Below are 17,009 nucleotides of genomic sequence, written 5' to 3'. Positions count from 1 at the left end.
TAATTTCTAACTAATATAAAATTTTACTGTGAACAAAGTGGCGCATGCGTGTGGGGTTTGCTCTGTAGCCCATACCACTGAACTTTGGCGCCATTTCAGAAAGTCATCAGGACGGGAGTTGAGATTAATGATACTAAATTTCTGTAGTAATACTAGTGTATGTTACTAGCATTAGTCATGGTAATTGTTGCTGTACTAGGAGGATACGTTATGACGTCCTTGATATTGTTGAAATATCCGAATTTAATTCACAATCGAAAAAAGTTAAAATTTAAATGTAGACATATCAGCCATCGTGGAGGTAAATATACATAAGTCATGAATTTAAATGAACTTTCCGCACCAAGAGATGACAAAGCTTTATGAGAGATCTGTCGCTCTCTTTATGTGGCAATTTAGAGAACCTAAATAAAGCTTTGGCCTATCCTGCTTGAATGCTTACTGGTTTTCAGAATTGATATTTTATTTCAGGAGCTGGCGAAAACTATGAAAACACAATGACGGCGTTTAAACGGTGTGTAAATAAACCATTTGTAATCAATTTATGCGTTACACAGTAGAGATTTGCAGCAAATGTATCAGTTACAAACAGTTAGAACCATGTTATAATCCTTTGTTACGCGTTTGCCTTGCAAATTGTGGCCCCCCACATTCGGTTTTGTGTGCTGCACGTTTCATTTTGGCTTGTTTAACAACAGAAAAAAGGTTGAGGTGGAAGACCGTATTACGCTCGCAGGAAGGTGAGGAATCAAAGGATTCTTCAAAGAGAGAAATATATCTAGCAATCTGCTTTATAGTATTCACTGAGAGAGCTGTAAATTCTTTGCTATCGGTATACAACTGCCAGAAATGCGTAGTTTTTTTTGTTATTGTGGCTACGGTTACACGATTGTTGTTTGGTGCTGTATTTTAATTACAAGGAGCAATGGTAATTGACATACAGGTTGAAGCACATTTCAGGATTGCAGCTAATACACCATAATTGTTACATATATTTCTAGAGTATTAAAATGCACTTATTTCATTATATGCAGGTTGTAATTTAACTTGGCCATCATTCGAATTGTTTCTCTAAGAAGGAAAGCACATTTACTCAGCAGAGAAAGTTCCTGTGGATGAAGCTTTTGGGTTAGTAGAGGTGCCAAAGTTGGACTTGGGAGACAATGAAAGCCACAGCTTTAGTTTAAACATTAATAGTGTCAGTGTGACTATAGGAAACCCACAAAATCAAAATTGATCTAACAGTGCATGTATTGCAGGGAGAGTTCCCACCTGTGCAATTCAGTAAAGCTGTGGCGTGGACAGCATAACAGTCACTGGAAGTACATATCATTTTGGATGCATGCTTAGCAACTGGACTGTCCAGCTGTTCCTTGGCCACAGTTTTGTGGTGGGCATTCATGTGTACAGACAGCTTGTTAGTGGTTCTGCCCACGTAGAGAGCCACACAGTGATTGCAGCTTAGTTGGTAGATTACATAGCTGCTTTTGCAGGTGCTCCTGCTTCTGAGGGGTTATGAAATGCCTGTGATAGACCTGGGTTATGTGGTAGTGGGAGGATGTATGGGACAGATCTTGCATCTCAGTATGAGCCACAGAGCAAAGGGTTGGAAGGGGTAGTCAAAACCTAGGCAGAGAACATATTCAGTTGCTCCAAACTGGGTAGCACTGAACCCACGTTTCCTGAATTCGTGCAGATGACTGCCAGCAGTTGACTTTAACTGTAGGCATAGTCCATATCACTTCAGGCAGGCTAGGAAAAAAATCTTATCTTCACAGTCTCAGATGTTATTGAATTTAGCATATGTTAGAATGAAGGACTAAGTAAGGAGTACGTATTTTTTTGTATCCTCCAAAAAAATTTCTGCTCCGAGATACAGCCCCAAAGATGACATTGCACATACCATCTTGAAGATGCAAATTTTGGAAAAAAAAATTAAAATCCTGTATCTCTGGAACAGTTCTAGATATTTTGTTGGTTTTTTATTATTATTTGAAAGATAATTGCTTTATGAGCGGAATTTTTTTTTTTTCAAAAATGCCAATCCATAATATTTTGATTTTTTTTTTTTTTTTTTTTTTCCCCCCTGTTGATTAGTACCTTATAGTTCAACATTCCCAGAAAGAGAGCTTCCACTTTTAGGTTGAACAGATTGTATAAATAATTGAATTTTTTGCTATACATGAAACCTGTTTTACCACATTATCACATAACAGGCTCATAAAAATTAAAACCTAGCTATATTTAGCATAATTTTAGTTTTAATCAAACAATGGAAAATCCAGGATGGAATGTAACAATATTAGAGAAGGAAAGTTGCTACTCACCGTATAATGCAGATGCTGAGTCACGATAGGGACAACAGAAAGATTCACACAGTTATAGCTTTTGGCCATTAAGGCCTTATATATATTTCTGCAGTCTCAGACAACTGAAACCACACTGTGAGCAGCAGCAACAGTGCATGATGGGAGTGGCAACTTGGTGGGGGTAAGGAGGAAGCTGGAGCGGGGAGGGATGGTATGGTGGGGGTGGGGGACATTGAAGTGCTGCCGTTTAGATGGGCAGGAGAGAAGGTGGGAGGGGGGGGGGGTAAGTAGCGGAAAGGAGAGAAATTAAAAGAATGGGTGTGGCGGTGAAATGACTGCTGTATGGTGCAGGAATGGGAACAGAGAGAGGGCTGGATGAGTGAGGACAGTGACTACATCTACATTTATACTCCGCAAGCCACCCAATGGTGTGGCGGGGGGCACTTTACATGCCACTGTCATTACCTCCCTTTTCTGTTCCAGTCGCGTATGGTTCGCGGGAAGAACGACTGTCTGAAAGCCTCCGTGCGTGCTCGAATCTCTCTAATTTTACATTCGTGATCTCCTCGGGAGGTATAAGTAGGGGGAAGCAGTCGTACACACACGCCACAAACATCCTGCTTCGCATTTTGTGAAACTGAATATTGTCTTGCTGTTTCTGAGGTGCGGAATTCTTCAATTTCCGTTTTGGACAAAAGAATGGATGTGTAAGATTTGATGATTCTCGTAAAATCCTCAGCATTCTAAATCACAGCTGTATTTGGTCTGGAAAGATTAAGTTTTGTAGTATGGTGCTTCGGCAGGCCACCTACACAAGGCCCCTTCCCATGACCAGTAGCACAGTCAGTTGGCACAAGCAACTTACTCAATTCAAACAGCTGGTAATGATTTTTAAAATGCCTAAGAGCACCATCAGAAATGATGATGACCTGCTCTGCCCCTGTTTGCAGTTGAAGAATTTTGCGTATTGCTAGCAAAGCATGTGCTGAGTCATGTCCTGTGTCATCACTTATAACTGCAACACTTGTTTCGAAAAGGTCACTCCTGTAAAAATTGAAACCTGGTCATTACTCCAATGATACCCTGTACTTCTTGTGGGAGAATTACAGACCAGTTCTCAGCAAAATCACAGTGAAGCTTCAGCCTGTACACACCCTTCTACTTCTGCAGTGTGTTGTTGCAATTTCTTCAGATGCTGGTGTGTTACTGCTTTCACTGACCATTTACCAAGTTCATCAATGAAACTGTCAAAGGCAACAATTTTCTTAATTAGTGCTGCGAGGGGTAGCCGCATGGTGTGAGGCGCCTTGTCACGGTCCGCACGGCTACCCCCATCGGACATTCGAATCCTCCCTTGGACATGGGTGTGTGTGTCGTCCTTTGTGTAAGTTAGTTTAAGTTAGATTGCATAGTGTGTAAGCTTAGGGACCGATGACCTCAGCAGTTTGGTCCCATAAGACCTTTGCACAAATTTCCCAAATTTCTTAATTAGTTTATTTTCTTCCCTCCCCCCCGCCCCCCCACCCCCCCACGCTATGTCTTCCAGGCCAAGTGTCTGTAAAGACAGTCCTCCCTTTCCAGGGCAAGCACCACATTCTTGAAACAAAACAAGTCTCTTGCTTCTCATCACAGACTACTAATGACTTCACACGCTCAACCAAGGTGTCACATGTCACATGCTCCACTAAGTTCTTCAAAGTTACCACATGAAATGCAAAATTCGCTCAGTACACACATAAACAGACATCTCTAGGTGGGTGTGGAACTACCCACTAGGTCATAGTGCATAAAAGTTTGATCTTTCAATATGCGAAGTTATGTAGGTGCTCTTGTGAATTGCAAAAGTTTCTGTAATACTGCGAGTCATGTACCTCTTCACTTTCACAACTTTTTAACCTTCGACTGTTACATTTATAGTGTATGTTTTTGTTGGCACTCTGGTGAGAACAGTCCCATTTATCTTCTAGATAAACTGACTGCACTATTTGAACTTGAGCTGCTTCTATAGGATGACCATAATAGGGATCTGGTCTTCCAAAGACTCCTTTTACAGACCTCTTATTTCTTTGTGTGCCTACCATGTACTTTGATGCTGATGGAACGTGGTTCAAACTTGTTTCTTTTGAAAATGTGCCTGGAATAATAGTTAAAACTTGCACCTTTCCACTGTAGGATGCACAATATTCAACAGCTGAATTTATATTTGTGAAAAATTCCTGGCAAGAGGTGTTGTTCGTTTTCTTCTGAAGATGGAAGTTCAACTTTGAGGAGTGTGGTCAGTTTCGTTGTAGTGTATTCATCCACAGCTTTAGTAATTTCTCTGCACTTTCTTGATGCGTAGACCTTATAACTCGGCTTCACTGACCACGGTTTCTTAACAGGACCCTCTGTAGTTGACTGATTCAGGGTGTTTAATTCTTCCTCTATTGATGCAAAATCTGCATCATCTGCACCATGGGAGGCTTCACATTGTTCAGTTACTATCATTGTTTTTATTTTGTGAAAACATTTAGAACACAAAAAGTCGTCACTGGGAACATTTATTCCCAACCTGTACAAAGTGTTTGTTTTGTTTGTCTTATAAATCACTCTTTTATGGAAATGCAAATAGTCAGCAAACTTCACTCTCCCGTGGCCCCAGTCAGAAGACATTTCAAACAATCCTTTTCAGAAAACACGCTGCAACTGTGTCAACTGGCAAATTCCTCACAAAAACGCAGAACTCACTGGATGGTCTCAGATTTCTTAGAAGCCTATTCAGTAAAGAAATTAGCACTGAGCAACCATTACAAAGAAACTGACAAGAAACTACAACAAAGTGTGAGAAATATCTGCAACAATGAAAGTGAAAAGAAATAACTACAACAAAGGAAGTGCTAAGAAATAAATGCATTAAAGACAGTAGAAATAAATATTGCAATAAAAAAAAATAGTACGAAACAACTCCAGTGAAGACATACATTACCCTTAAAAGTTAAAAAATGATTTTTAAAAATAAAACCTGTCCAACTTAAGAGTGGAAGCTGTCCTTTACAGACAATATAGTACTACATGGTTCTAAAGAACAGAAAACAAATCTAACTTTCCTGAATTAGCATTTTTGGAAAATAAATAAATAAAAATAATCTGTAAATCATAAAAAAATTCAAAAAAGAACTTTGACAGATAAATCCAATTGGAGGATACCATTGCAATCATGAAGCAATTACCTTTCAAATAGAAAAAAAACTCTAACAAAATATCTAGAACTGTTACAGAGATACAGCATTTTAAAAATTTTTCTGAAATTCGCATCTTCAAAGTGGTGTTCAGTGTCATCTTTGGAGGCATGTATCTTGGGGCAGTTTTTTTAGAAAACAAAAAATACATGTTTCTTACTTACTCCTAAATTTCAACATATGCTGCTTGAAGTGACACGGACTAGGCCTGGGGAAAAAAAAGAAAAAAAACCACCACCCACACATGAAGAAAGAAAGAAAGAGAGAGAGAGAATAGCCAAAGTCGTTGGAGCCTGAACAAACTCATATTGTCTAACAACTTGTAAGGCCGCCCTCCCCTCCCTCTCCCCAATTATTTTCAGAAATGTATCTGGGCAGAACTATTATGTTAACTGACTTTTCTCTGAATGTGCTCTCTTGTAATTTAAATAGTATACTCTTCCTGTTGCACAATGCCTCTCTTTGTGGAGTACGCCACTGAAGTTTTTTTAAGTATCTTTGTAACACACTGACACTGCATAAACCACCATGTATCAATGTACTGCTGTTAGTTGGACCTTCTCTCTCTCTCTCTCTCTCTCTCTCTCTCTCTCTCTCTCTCTCTCTCTCTCTCTCTCCCTCTCCCAGTATTCCTACCTGGTTAGAGTCCTGTACTGTACTGATGACGTAAGACATAGCCAAGGGAGTGTTTTGTAAGCCACTTCTTTGGGGGATGAATTATATTTCTCCTTAAGATTGGCTCAATGTATATCACCCTAACATCTACTCTTCCTACAATTTGTTTTATGTTGTCATTCCATTCTGCATGGTTATTCCAAGTTATTTTTTGGTAGCTACTGTTTCCAGATGTCTCTCCCATACAGTGAAATCAAATAGAAATGGACCTATTTGCCTGTTTGTATGCAATATGTTAATTTATTTACATTCAGGAGCAACTACTAGCCCCTGTAACAATTGTTCATTCTCTGCAGACCTTCCTGACTTCGATGCAGTGTACTGGCATTGCAACCTTTCTATAGACATCATCATCGTCATCTGCAGATAGCTTCGTGCAGCCTCCAAAGTTATCCACTAAATCATTAATTCAGTTTGTAAACTGTGACAGCCTTATGACACCACCTTTGGATAATCAAAGTTACATCCACCCATTTCTTTTGACTTTCTTCTGTTAAGAATAACATTGAATTTTAAACCGTTCACAAATCTGATTTAGTACTCAGTAAGTCAGTATTTTTTGCATCAATGACAGTGCAGAACTGAACTAAATGTCTTCATGCACCAATAGTGATCTGTTTTTTTTTTTTACAAGATCTCAGTGTATGGAATGCATGTTGCTTTTTGTAGAGGAGATGTTAGTTAGCTAGAAACATTGCAATGCATGAGCATGGAAAATGTTTCACAATTTTAAAACTGATTGATGTTAGTGTTATAGGTCTATAACTACCCATATATGTTCATCACCCCTTTCTGAATGATTTTTCCAATCACTAGGTGCCCTTCATTGCTACAGTGTCCTAAGATAAACCACTGCCAGCATGGGAGTAAATTCATTCATGTGATCTCCCCTCAGAGGACTTGTGAATATGTGCATGGCAGGCTTTGGTCCCCAAGCTTTGCAATCTCCCATCTCCGACTAGCCTTACTTATCTTACCTGGCTATGTCTCTACATTCTATTTTTATATATATACAGGGCTATTACAAATGATTGAAGCGATTTCATAAATTCACTGTAGCTCCATTCATTGACTTATGGTCACGACACACTACAGATACGTAGAAAAACTCATAAAGTTTTGTTTGGCTGAAGCCGCACTTCAGGTTTCTGCCGCCAGAGCGCTTGAGAGCGCAGTGAGACAAAATGGCGACAGGAGCCTAGAAAGCGTATGTCGTGCTTGAAATGCACTCACATCAGTCAGTCATAACAGTGCAGTGACACTTCAGGACAAAGTTCAACAAAGATCCACCAACTGCTAACTCCATTCGGCGATGGTATGCGCAGTTTAAAGCTTCTGGATGCCTCAGTAAGGGGAAATCAACGGGTCGGCCTACAGTGAGCGAAGAAATGGTTGAACCCGTGCGGGCAAGTTTCGCATGAAAGTCGACGAATAAAAGCAAGCAGGAAGCTAAACGTACCACAGCCGACGGTTTGGAAAATCTTACGGAAAAGGCTAAAGCAGAAGCCTTACCGTTTACAACTGCTACAAGCCCTGACACCCGATGACAAAGTCAAACGCTTTGAATTTTCGGCGTGGTTGCAACAGCTCATGGAAGAGGATGCGTTCAGTGCGAAACTTGTTTTCAGTTATGAAGCATCATTTTTTCTTAATGGTGAAGTGAACAGACACAGTGTGCGAATCTGGGCGGTAGAGAATCCTCACGCATTCGTGCAGCAAATTCGCAATTCACCAAAAGTTAACGTGTTTTGTGCAATCTCACGGTTTAAAGTTTATGGCCCCTTTTTCTTCTGCGAAAAAAACGACAGTACCGACTTCATCTTTCAACAGGATGGTGCTCCACCGCACTTCCATCATGAAGTTCGGCATTTCTTGAACAGGAGATTGGAAAACCGATGGATCAGTCGTGGTGGAGATCATGATCAGCAATTCATGTCATGGCCTCCACGCTCTCCCGACTTAACCCCATGCGATTTCTTTCTGTGGGGTTATGTGAAAGATTCAGTGTTTAAACCTCCTCTACCAAGAAACGTGCCAGAACTGCGAGCTCATTGATGGGGACATGCTGCGCCGAGTGTGGGAGGAACTTGATTATCGGCTTGATGTCTGCCGAATCACTAAAGGGGCACATATCGAACATTTATGAATGCCTAAAAAAACTTTTTGAGTTTTTGTATGTGTGTGTGCAAAGCATTGTGAAAGTATCTCAAATAATAAAGTTATTGTAGAGCCGTGAAATCGCAATATGCTCTTTACATACCCATTTGATAGAGCCCTCTGTCAACATAGAGATCACATGTCTGAAGCTTGAGCTGCTAGCTTCCCACACCAAGGGAGATGTCCATCTTCTTGGTGCATCAGACTCCCAGCAATAGCTGTCTTCCAGATGACCTTTACTGTGACTCAGTGGACCCATGGGGAGATCCCTTGGTAAAAGTAGGTGGCATCAGGACACACATTTCGCACATGGAATGCATCATGTCAAACTGTCATACTGATCTGGTGCTGTCTCAACAGATACTGATAGCTCAGTGTGGATGTTTACAGTCCAGCTGCTTCCCCAACTGTACTTACCCCATGGGAAGGGGGACAAGCAAGAAGACAAGAAACAAAACAATTTATTCAGTACCTGGTGTGTTCTAGAACAGATAGAGATACTTTTACTGCGATGTAGCCATTATGTTTATAGATGAAATTGAAGATAAATTTGGAGAAGTAGAAGGATTGTTGAAAATGTTGAATAGGTCACTATTGATTGAAGCCGCCTCTGTTGCACGATCTCAAGCACTTCACACATATGTGAAAGACTTGGTGACATCCCAGTGACAGTTATTCCACATAAAACTGTGAATATGGTGCAAGCAATTATCTTTAACAGAAACCTTACACTCCAGGTAGATAATAAATTTGGGAGCCTCAACACATTTCAACATCATCTATGGCTCCTATTCTGCAACACATTTAACAGTCTGCAGCCCTAACCTCTCATCTATGATCCATTGGTCCCAAATTTTTCACCACATTGATTGTTTACCACATTGGTGATTGTGGAGAGCCAATTGGAATGCTTTCACTGTTATCACAGGAAGTACAGAGAATTGGTACAAGACACAACACACACACATCTCTCAGGCTGCAAACAGTATGGTACCATTCCCTTCAGGTCCTCCTAGAAAGAAGTCTGTTTCATGGTGGTACAGAGAGATTGCAGATACCATCAGAGAACAATGAAGGGCTCTGTAACGAAGCTGCCACCCCTCTACCAAAAATTTAATTTTGTGCAAAAGATCAAGGGCAAAAGCATGTTACTTAGTGAAACAAAAGAAGAGAGAATGCTGGGAATAGTATATTTTTTTTATGACAGTACATACAACCATCTCACAAATGCGGTAAACACTACAGCAGATTGGGGGATTTGAAGCCACTAATAGAATACAGGGAATTCTTGACAAAATGAACACTGTGTTCTGTGAAATTGTTGAACTTGTAGCAATACATTATGTAGAAATGTCAGCATCTAAGGATTTCCATCCTACTTTCACTCAGCATCTCCTTGTAATGTAACATAATGTAATATAATATCTTTTATATCCAACTGGCAACTGACAGCATACCCTTTATGGTCTAAGAACTAAATAATGCTTTTGAGCAATGTAAGGATACGTCCCCAGGACCAGACAACATCCGTAATCAAATGTTCCCAATTCAAAGACCCTCCCAGTTGCACCATGGTTCTTTGTGGTTTCACGTACTGAAGACAATCAGTTCATTGCAGTGGTAAATCCGTTTCTTCTTCAGAAATGTGTTGATGCAGTTGCCGGAACTGTGGAATCCTGCTCTCGTTTACGGAATGGCACTTTGCTTTTGGTGACTGCTTTGGATTGTCAGGCACAACTGTTGCCACTTGCCTTCTCCATGGCTATCCTATTCATGTTGAAGCCCATAGAATTCTGAATTTTTCCTGTAGTGTTTACACTAGGCTGCTTGATGGTCTGACTGAGGCAGAAATTCAAACATACCTGTCTTATTAGGGTGTCGTTGCCATCCATAGTGTGATGAAAAAGGTAGATGCATCCTTAGTGCCCATACACACTCTTTTTCCCACCTTTGCTAGACTGGTACTTCCATCCAAGGTCAGAGCAGGCTTTGAAGTTATCACAGCCGACCATAGATTCTGAATCGGATGCAATGCTACCAGTGTCATCATTTCAACCACACTCGAGTGTCTTGTCGACACCTGGCCAAATGCGTAAACTGTGGTAGGGATGCGCACAAGGGCAATTGTCCGCTTCCTTCTCACCACTGTGTCAACTGCAATGTCGACCATGCCGCCACCTCTTCAAATTGTCCCGTGTATCTCAATGGCAGGGCTGCCCAGGAAAAAGTGCTTTACTCGGTCACTTGCCACTTATTGACCAGTTGCAAACCATGCGTTCTATCATCTGGCACTTACAGTACTATTCTTGCTAAATCTCGCTCTATGAAGGACATGACCGTGCAGACACATGACCTCAGATTCATCTCTGAGGTTGTGAAATCACTCAGCACTGCTCTCCGCACACTCATTTTGGTTTCATTCAGCCTTTGTTTGTGTTCTATGGTTTTACTTAATTTAATTTGGAAGTGAAGCTTTTGTTTAAGTCACAGCAACTTTCTAACGTAGCTACTGAACCACGGTGGGTCTTTCCCATTTGCCACAACCTTGCTCAGCATGTACTTGTCTAAGGCATATTGTACAAAGGTTTTGAGTTTTATCCATTTATGCTTCAAATCTTCAGCCTCAGAGCTGATTTGATGTTGTCTACCTGGGTACTCTATAATTATTGTCCTGTCTCACTTCCTACATATAAATATTTACCTATCTCTTTTAAAATTCCTTGTAAAACCCTTAGTCATTGATGTCACTACAGCCTTATGAACACTAATTCTCCCCTCAGTGTAACTGGTTCAAAAAGTCAGATCAGTTAGTTATTGGGTCTATCATACTGCCCTTACACATAGGTTCTGTAACTATCTGCTCAAAGTAATTTTCAGACAAGACATTCAGAACTATATGACGTGAATCCATTTCTTTTGCACAAGTCTGAATTGCATGATACTCCAAATCTATAGCTGGCAAGCTGTTAGATAGTGTGATCAGAGAACTTAAAGGGGTTACTCTTCAAGTTATCTCTGAAGCACTTGGCCACTGCAGATCTTCATACAGGTGGTCATAAAAGTGCGCAATTACTGTGTTTGATCCACTTTTGATGCTTACCTTGACATATATTATTTCTCATTCAGAATATGTAATAAAGATGCGCCGTTGGCAGTTATGAAAATGATTTGAGTTGCAATTCTCTCTGATGTTAGACTGACCAGAGTGCATAAGTGTTGTTATCACCTGCAGTAGGGTATATACGGAGCGTCACAGCATCATAGGTTGAGTGATCACTGTGAAGGACATGGAGATGCCACTTACTCATGTGTGACAGTGTTTTCAGCACCTGAGATAGTTTAAAAGGGGCCTCGTAGTGGCCTTGCGGGCCCGGGGTTTAGAATAGGCCTGAGGTATTCCTGCCTGTCGTAAGAGGCGACTAAAAGGAGTCTCACACCTTTTGGCCTTTATTTGGTGGTCCCCTGTAGGGTTTGACCTTCATTTTTCAAAATTTTCCCTGAAGAGCGAGCCAATTGGGGAAGGGTGCCTTACACAGTGCATCGTATCCATCGCACAAATAGATCTTTAGCCCACTATGCAGTGTTGTTCCCTGCACTGACGATGACCATGGAATTCTTTGCACCTCATATCTAGCACGGTAGCCAGTCCGTTGTGGTGGGGCCACCATTTACCCTGTTGGTTATTGCCCCGACTACATAGGGATCGCTCTGCTGATGCCTGCGCTGTTAACTCCCCACGTATGCCATGGAGTAGATGCCTGTCACCCTGGAGAATCGAGACTCCCGGCAATGGCCATCCTGCCAGGTGGCCTTTGCTGCGGCTGGGTGGTGCAGGTTGGGAGGGCCCCTGGTCGGAGTGAGTGGCATCACGGCAGGTGTTGCGATGAAGTGTACCACATCATCACTTGCTGGTGATCAAACGCCAGCAGTCTCTAAGCGTTCCAAGTCTCAGTACAATGCAAGGAAGTATGATCTTAAATCGTTCCCCTCCATGGCCACACCATGGGAGGAATGCCAGGCTAAGGATGGCAGCGAACTTTATTCGCCCTGGTACCGCGTATGTACAAGAGCTGATGGGACTCCTTTGTCTTGATAAAGACTCAGTTTTTTGTAGAGCATTTAGAGGACAAGTTTGGGGAGGTGGAGGGCTTGTCCAAAATGCTGTCAGGATCAGTCTTGGTAAAAAAGGCATCCTCTGCCCAGTTAAGGGCATTACTCACTTGTGACAAGTTGGGGGATGTCTCAGTTTCCATCATGCCTCATCAGAGCTTAATTATGATCCAGGGTATTATATTCCACAGTGACCTTCTTTTGCAGTCAGACGACGAGCTGCATGCCAACTTAGAGCGACAAGGAGTTCATTTCATCCGGCACGTCCATCGGGGTCCGAGGGATAATCAGGTTACCACCGATGCCTTCATCTTGGCCTTCGAAGGTGACACATTACCCAAGAAGGTCAAGGTGATGGTCTACCACTGTGATGTCAAGCCATATATCACTCCCTCAATGCAGTGCTCTAAGTGCTGGAAGTTCGACCATATGTCTTCCCACTGTACTTCCAGCATCACATGTCGTGATTGTGGATGTCCATCCCATCCCAATACTCCATGTGCCCTGCCTCCCATCTGTGTCAACTGTGGAGAGCATCATTCCCCTTGCTCAACAGACTGCAGGATTTCACAGCGAGAAAGGAATATCATGGATTACAAGACCCTGGACCGACTGACCTACACTGAGGCTAAGAGGAAATTTGGGCGCCTACATCCTGTGGCTACGACCTCTTATGCCTGCTACTATGAGAACAATTGTAGCCCCATCAGTTCTGCGAGTTTCAGTCGGCTCTCAGAGCCGGAAGACTACACATGCCCCATTGATGGTGGGGGGGCACTTCCCTCCCTGTTGCTCCCGCACCACCTTAATCTGGAGCACTGTGCCCCCCAACCATTGGGGACACCAGTCCCCACTTCTCAGACGGAGAAGCATAAGTCTTCTTCAGCTCCTCTTGCTAGGAAGGGGTCCTTGGGTCACTCCCTTCCCAGGTTTCTGCTAGTGGGAAAGATGACACCTGCCAGTACCTGAAGTGCCCAAAAGCAGCTGGTCATAGAACTTCACGATCATCCTCCATCCCAGAGACAGAATCAGTGACTCCCTCCCAGCCAGAGAAACCCAAGGATCAGCAAGAGAAATCCAGAAAGAACACCCTCAAAACCATGGATTTGCGGTGGCACCCACACCACCGCTACCTACAAGCTCTGCCTCTGAGGATGAGGTGCAGATTCTGGCATCCGCTAAGGACCTAGATCTCACCAGACCCTCAGCCACAATGGATATAGCCTGTTCAGGAAATAAGTTGGGGGCAGCAGGTGACCCTGAGGCGAAAACTGCCTCATGGAGTGTTTCATGCCTTCCCAGTCTCACAATCACGTCATCCTCCAGTGGAATTGTGGTGGTTTTTTCCACCAACTGGCTGAGCCGTGGCATCTGCTTTCTGCATTGCCCTCCAGGAAACCTGGTTCCCAGCAAAGTGGACCCCTGCCCTCAGTGGCTATAAGGGATATTACAGGAACTATGGCGGCTATAATAGTGTCAGGTGGAAAGTCCTCTCGTTCACTACATACCACAGTGAACCCTATAATGCCCCATTTTCAGAGTGAGAGCTCCTCAGCATCCTTGCACATTGGCCTGACACAGCTCCTGGGCCAGATTGGATCCACAATCAGATGACTAAACATCTCTCGTCTGACTTCAAGCGATACCTCCTAGTCCTCTTCGACTATATCTGGTGCGATGGCGTCTTTGCATCGCAATGACAGGAGAGCACCATCTTCCAGTGCTAACACCTGGTAAAAATCTGCTTGGTGTGGATAGCTATCAGCCCATCAGCCTCACCAACATTCTCTGTAAGCTGCTGGAATGTATGGTGTGTCGGCAGTTGACTTGGGTACTGGAGTCACGTGGCCTACTGGCTCCATGTCAGGGCGGCTTCCGCCAGGCTCACTCTACCACTGATAATCTTGTGTCCCTTAAGTCTGCCATCCCCACAGCCTTTTCCAGACGCCAACATCTGGTTGCCGTCTTTTTTAACTTGCGTAAAGCATGTGACATGACCTGGCGACATCATATCCTTGCCACATTGTATCAGTGGAGTCTCCAGGGCCTGCTCCCGATTTTTATCCAAAACTTTCTGTCGCTTCATACATTCTGTGTTCAAGTTGGTGCTTCCCATAGTTCGCCCCATATTCAGGAGAATGGCGTTCCGCAGGGTTCCATATTGAGTGTACCACTATTTTTAGTGGCCATCAACGGCCTAGCAGCAGCTGTAGGGCTGTCGGTCTCCCCTTCTCTCTATGGGGATGACTTCTGCATTTTGTATTGCTCCTCCAGTTCTGGTGTTGCTGAAAGGTGCCTATAGGGAGCCATTCACAAGGTGTAATCATGGGCTCTAGCCCACGGCTTCCAGTTTACAGCAGCTAAGTTGTGTGTGATGCACATGTGTCAGCGTCGTACCGTTCATCCGGAACCTGAACTTTATCTTAATTGCAATCCACTCACTGTAGTGGATATGTATTTATTCTTAGGACTGGTTTTTGATGCCCTATTGACTTGGCTACCTCACCTTTGTGATCTTAAGTGGGACTGCTGTCAGCAACTCAATGCTCTCCGCTGCCTGAGCAACACCAACTGGGATGCAGATCGCTCTACACAGCTGCAGCTCTACAGAGCCCTTGTTCAATCCTGCCTTGACTTTGGGAGTCTGGTTTACTGTTCCGCGGCGCTGTCAGCATTGCATTTCCTCGACTCGGTGCACTGCTTCGGTGTTCACTTAGCAACGGGAGCTTTTAGAATGAGTCCGGTGACCAGTGTCCTGATGGAGGCCGGAGTCCCTCCATTGCGGATCTGAAGTGCACAACTGCTTGCCAGTTATGTTGCACACATTCGTAGTCCTCCTGAGCATCTGAATTACCGTCTCCTTTACCCACCCATGGCAGTTCATCTCCCATATCGGCGGCCCAGGTCAGGGCTCACAATTGCGGTTCACATGCGATCCCTTTTCTCCAAACTGGAGTCCTTCCGTTTACCACCTCTACTTGAGATCCATTCATGTACACCTCCATGGTATACACCTCGGCCGAAACTTTGTCTGCAGCTTTTGCATGGTCCTAAGGACTCCGTTAACCCCACCCCTCTCCGCTGTCACTTCCTCTCGACTCTTGACATGTTTCGGGGCTCTGAAGTTGTTTACACTGATGGCTCGATGGCTGATGGTAATGTTGGCTTCGACTATGTCCACAGAGGCCATATTGAACAGCATTCCTTGCCCACTGGCTGCAGTGTATTCAATGCAGAGCTTGTGCACTTCAGTACATCCGTTCCTTTTCTGATGAGTCGTTTTTTCTCTGTTCTTACTCCCTGAGCAGCTTACAAGCTATTGACCAGTGCTAACCTCGCCATCCTTTGGTAGCGAACATCCAGGAGTCCATCTCTGCCTTGGAACATTCCAGTCGTTCAGTGGTATTTGTGTGGACCCCAGGATACATCGGAATCCCAGGCAACGAACTTGCTGACAGGCTGGCCAAACAGGCTACGTGGAAACTGCTCCTGGAGATGGGCAATTCTGAAACTGACCTGCATTCTGTCTTACGCCACAAGGTTTTTCAGCTTTGGGAGATGGCATGGCAAAGAGTATGCACAACAAACTGCGTGTCATTAAGGAGACAGTGAATGTGTGGAAGTCTTCCCTGCGGGCTTCTCTCAGGGAATCAGTTGTTCTTTGTCGACTCCGCATTGGCCATATGTGGCTCACACATGGTTACCTCCTCCGTCATGAGGACCCACCTCAGTGTCGCTGTGGCTCTCAAATGACAGTTGTCCAGCTCTTGCTGGATTGCCCACTTATAGCCGCTCTGATGTGGACTTTTAACTTTCCCAGCACTCTACCTTCGGTGTTGGGTGACAATGCCTCAACAGCAGCTTAAGTTTTACGTTTTATTCGTGAGGGTGGGTTTTATCACTTGATCTGAGTTTTAGCACGTGTCCTTTGTCCCTCTGTGTCCTCCACCCTAGGACTCTTAAGGTGTTGCACAGTGGCTGGCTTCTCCTTTTTTATTCTCATGGTCAGCCAGCCATGGTAATCTGCTTTCTTGTTTTTAATCTCTTCTCCCTGTTTCTTGCATCTCTCTGTGGTTTTCTTGTCCTGCTTTGTCCATTATCGTGTTTGTTGTCCTTCTGTCTTTCTTCTGGTTGTTCCTTTCTTCTGTTATTGTGCTGTACGTCTTTTTTGTTTTCTTCTTTCCCTTGGATAATTGTTCTACTGAGAACATGGGACTGATGACCTTGTAGTTTTGTTCCTCCCCCCCCTTTTAAACCAACAAACAAACCTCGTGGTGGGTCTCCATTAGGCTACTTGTTCAAATCGTGCAGTATCCAGATCTGTGGGGCTTTTGAACGTAACAGCGACCCACTGTTGGAATGCAAAAATAATTTGTTGACACAGACTTACATAGGCGGGAATGATCGTCATAATAAAATAAAGGAAATTGGAGTTCACACGGGAAGATATAGGTGTTCATTTTTTCAGCACGTCGTTCAAGATGGGAACAATAGAGAATTATTGTGATGGTGGTTTGATGAACCCTCTACCAGGCATTTA

At 43.4% G+C, this 17,009-nt stretch overlaps 1 protein-coding gene across 2 annotated transcripts in view; it reads left to right on the top strand.

Moving 5' to 3' along the window:
* The first annotated feature begins 102 nt into the window (after positions 1–102).
* LOC126469408 (lysophospholipase D GDPD1-like) overlaps positions 103–17,009 on the top strand; it is a 171,261-nt gene continuing 154,354 nt past the window's right edge. For both annotated transcript variants that reach the window (XM_050096632.1, XM_050096630.1), the window contains exons 1-2: positions 103–301; positions 472–514. In XM_050096632.1, the coding sequence (XP_049952589.1) occupies positions 160–301; positions 472–514 (185 nt within the window). In that variant the 5' untranslated portion in view covers positions 103–159. The remainder of the gene's footprint in view (positions 302–471; positions 515–17,009) is intronic.

Source organism: Schistocerca serialis, chromosome 1 (assembly GCF_023864345.2).
Source record: "Schistocerca serialis cubense isolate TAMUIC-IGC-003099 chromosome 1, iqSchSeri2.2, whole genome shotgun sequence".
Classification (NCBI taxonomy): domain Eukaryota; kingdom Metazoa; phylum Arthropoda; class Insecta; order Orthoptera; family Acrididae; genus Schistocerca; species Schistocerca serialis.
Note: the sequence above shows the minus strand (reverse complement) of the source record. Positions and strands in the feature narration are given on the sequence as shown.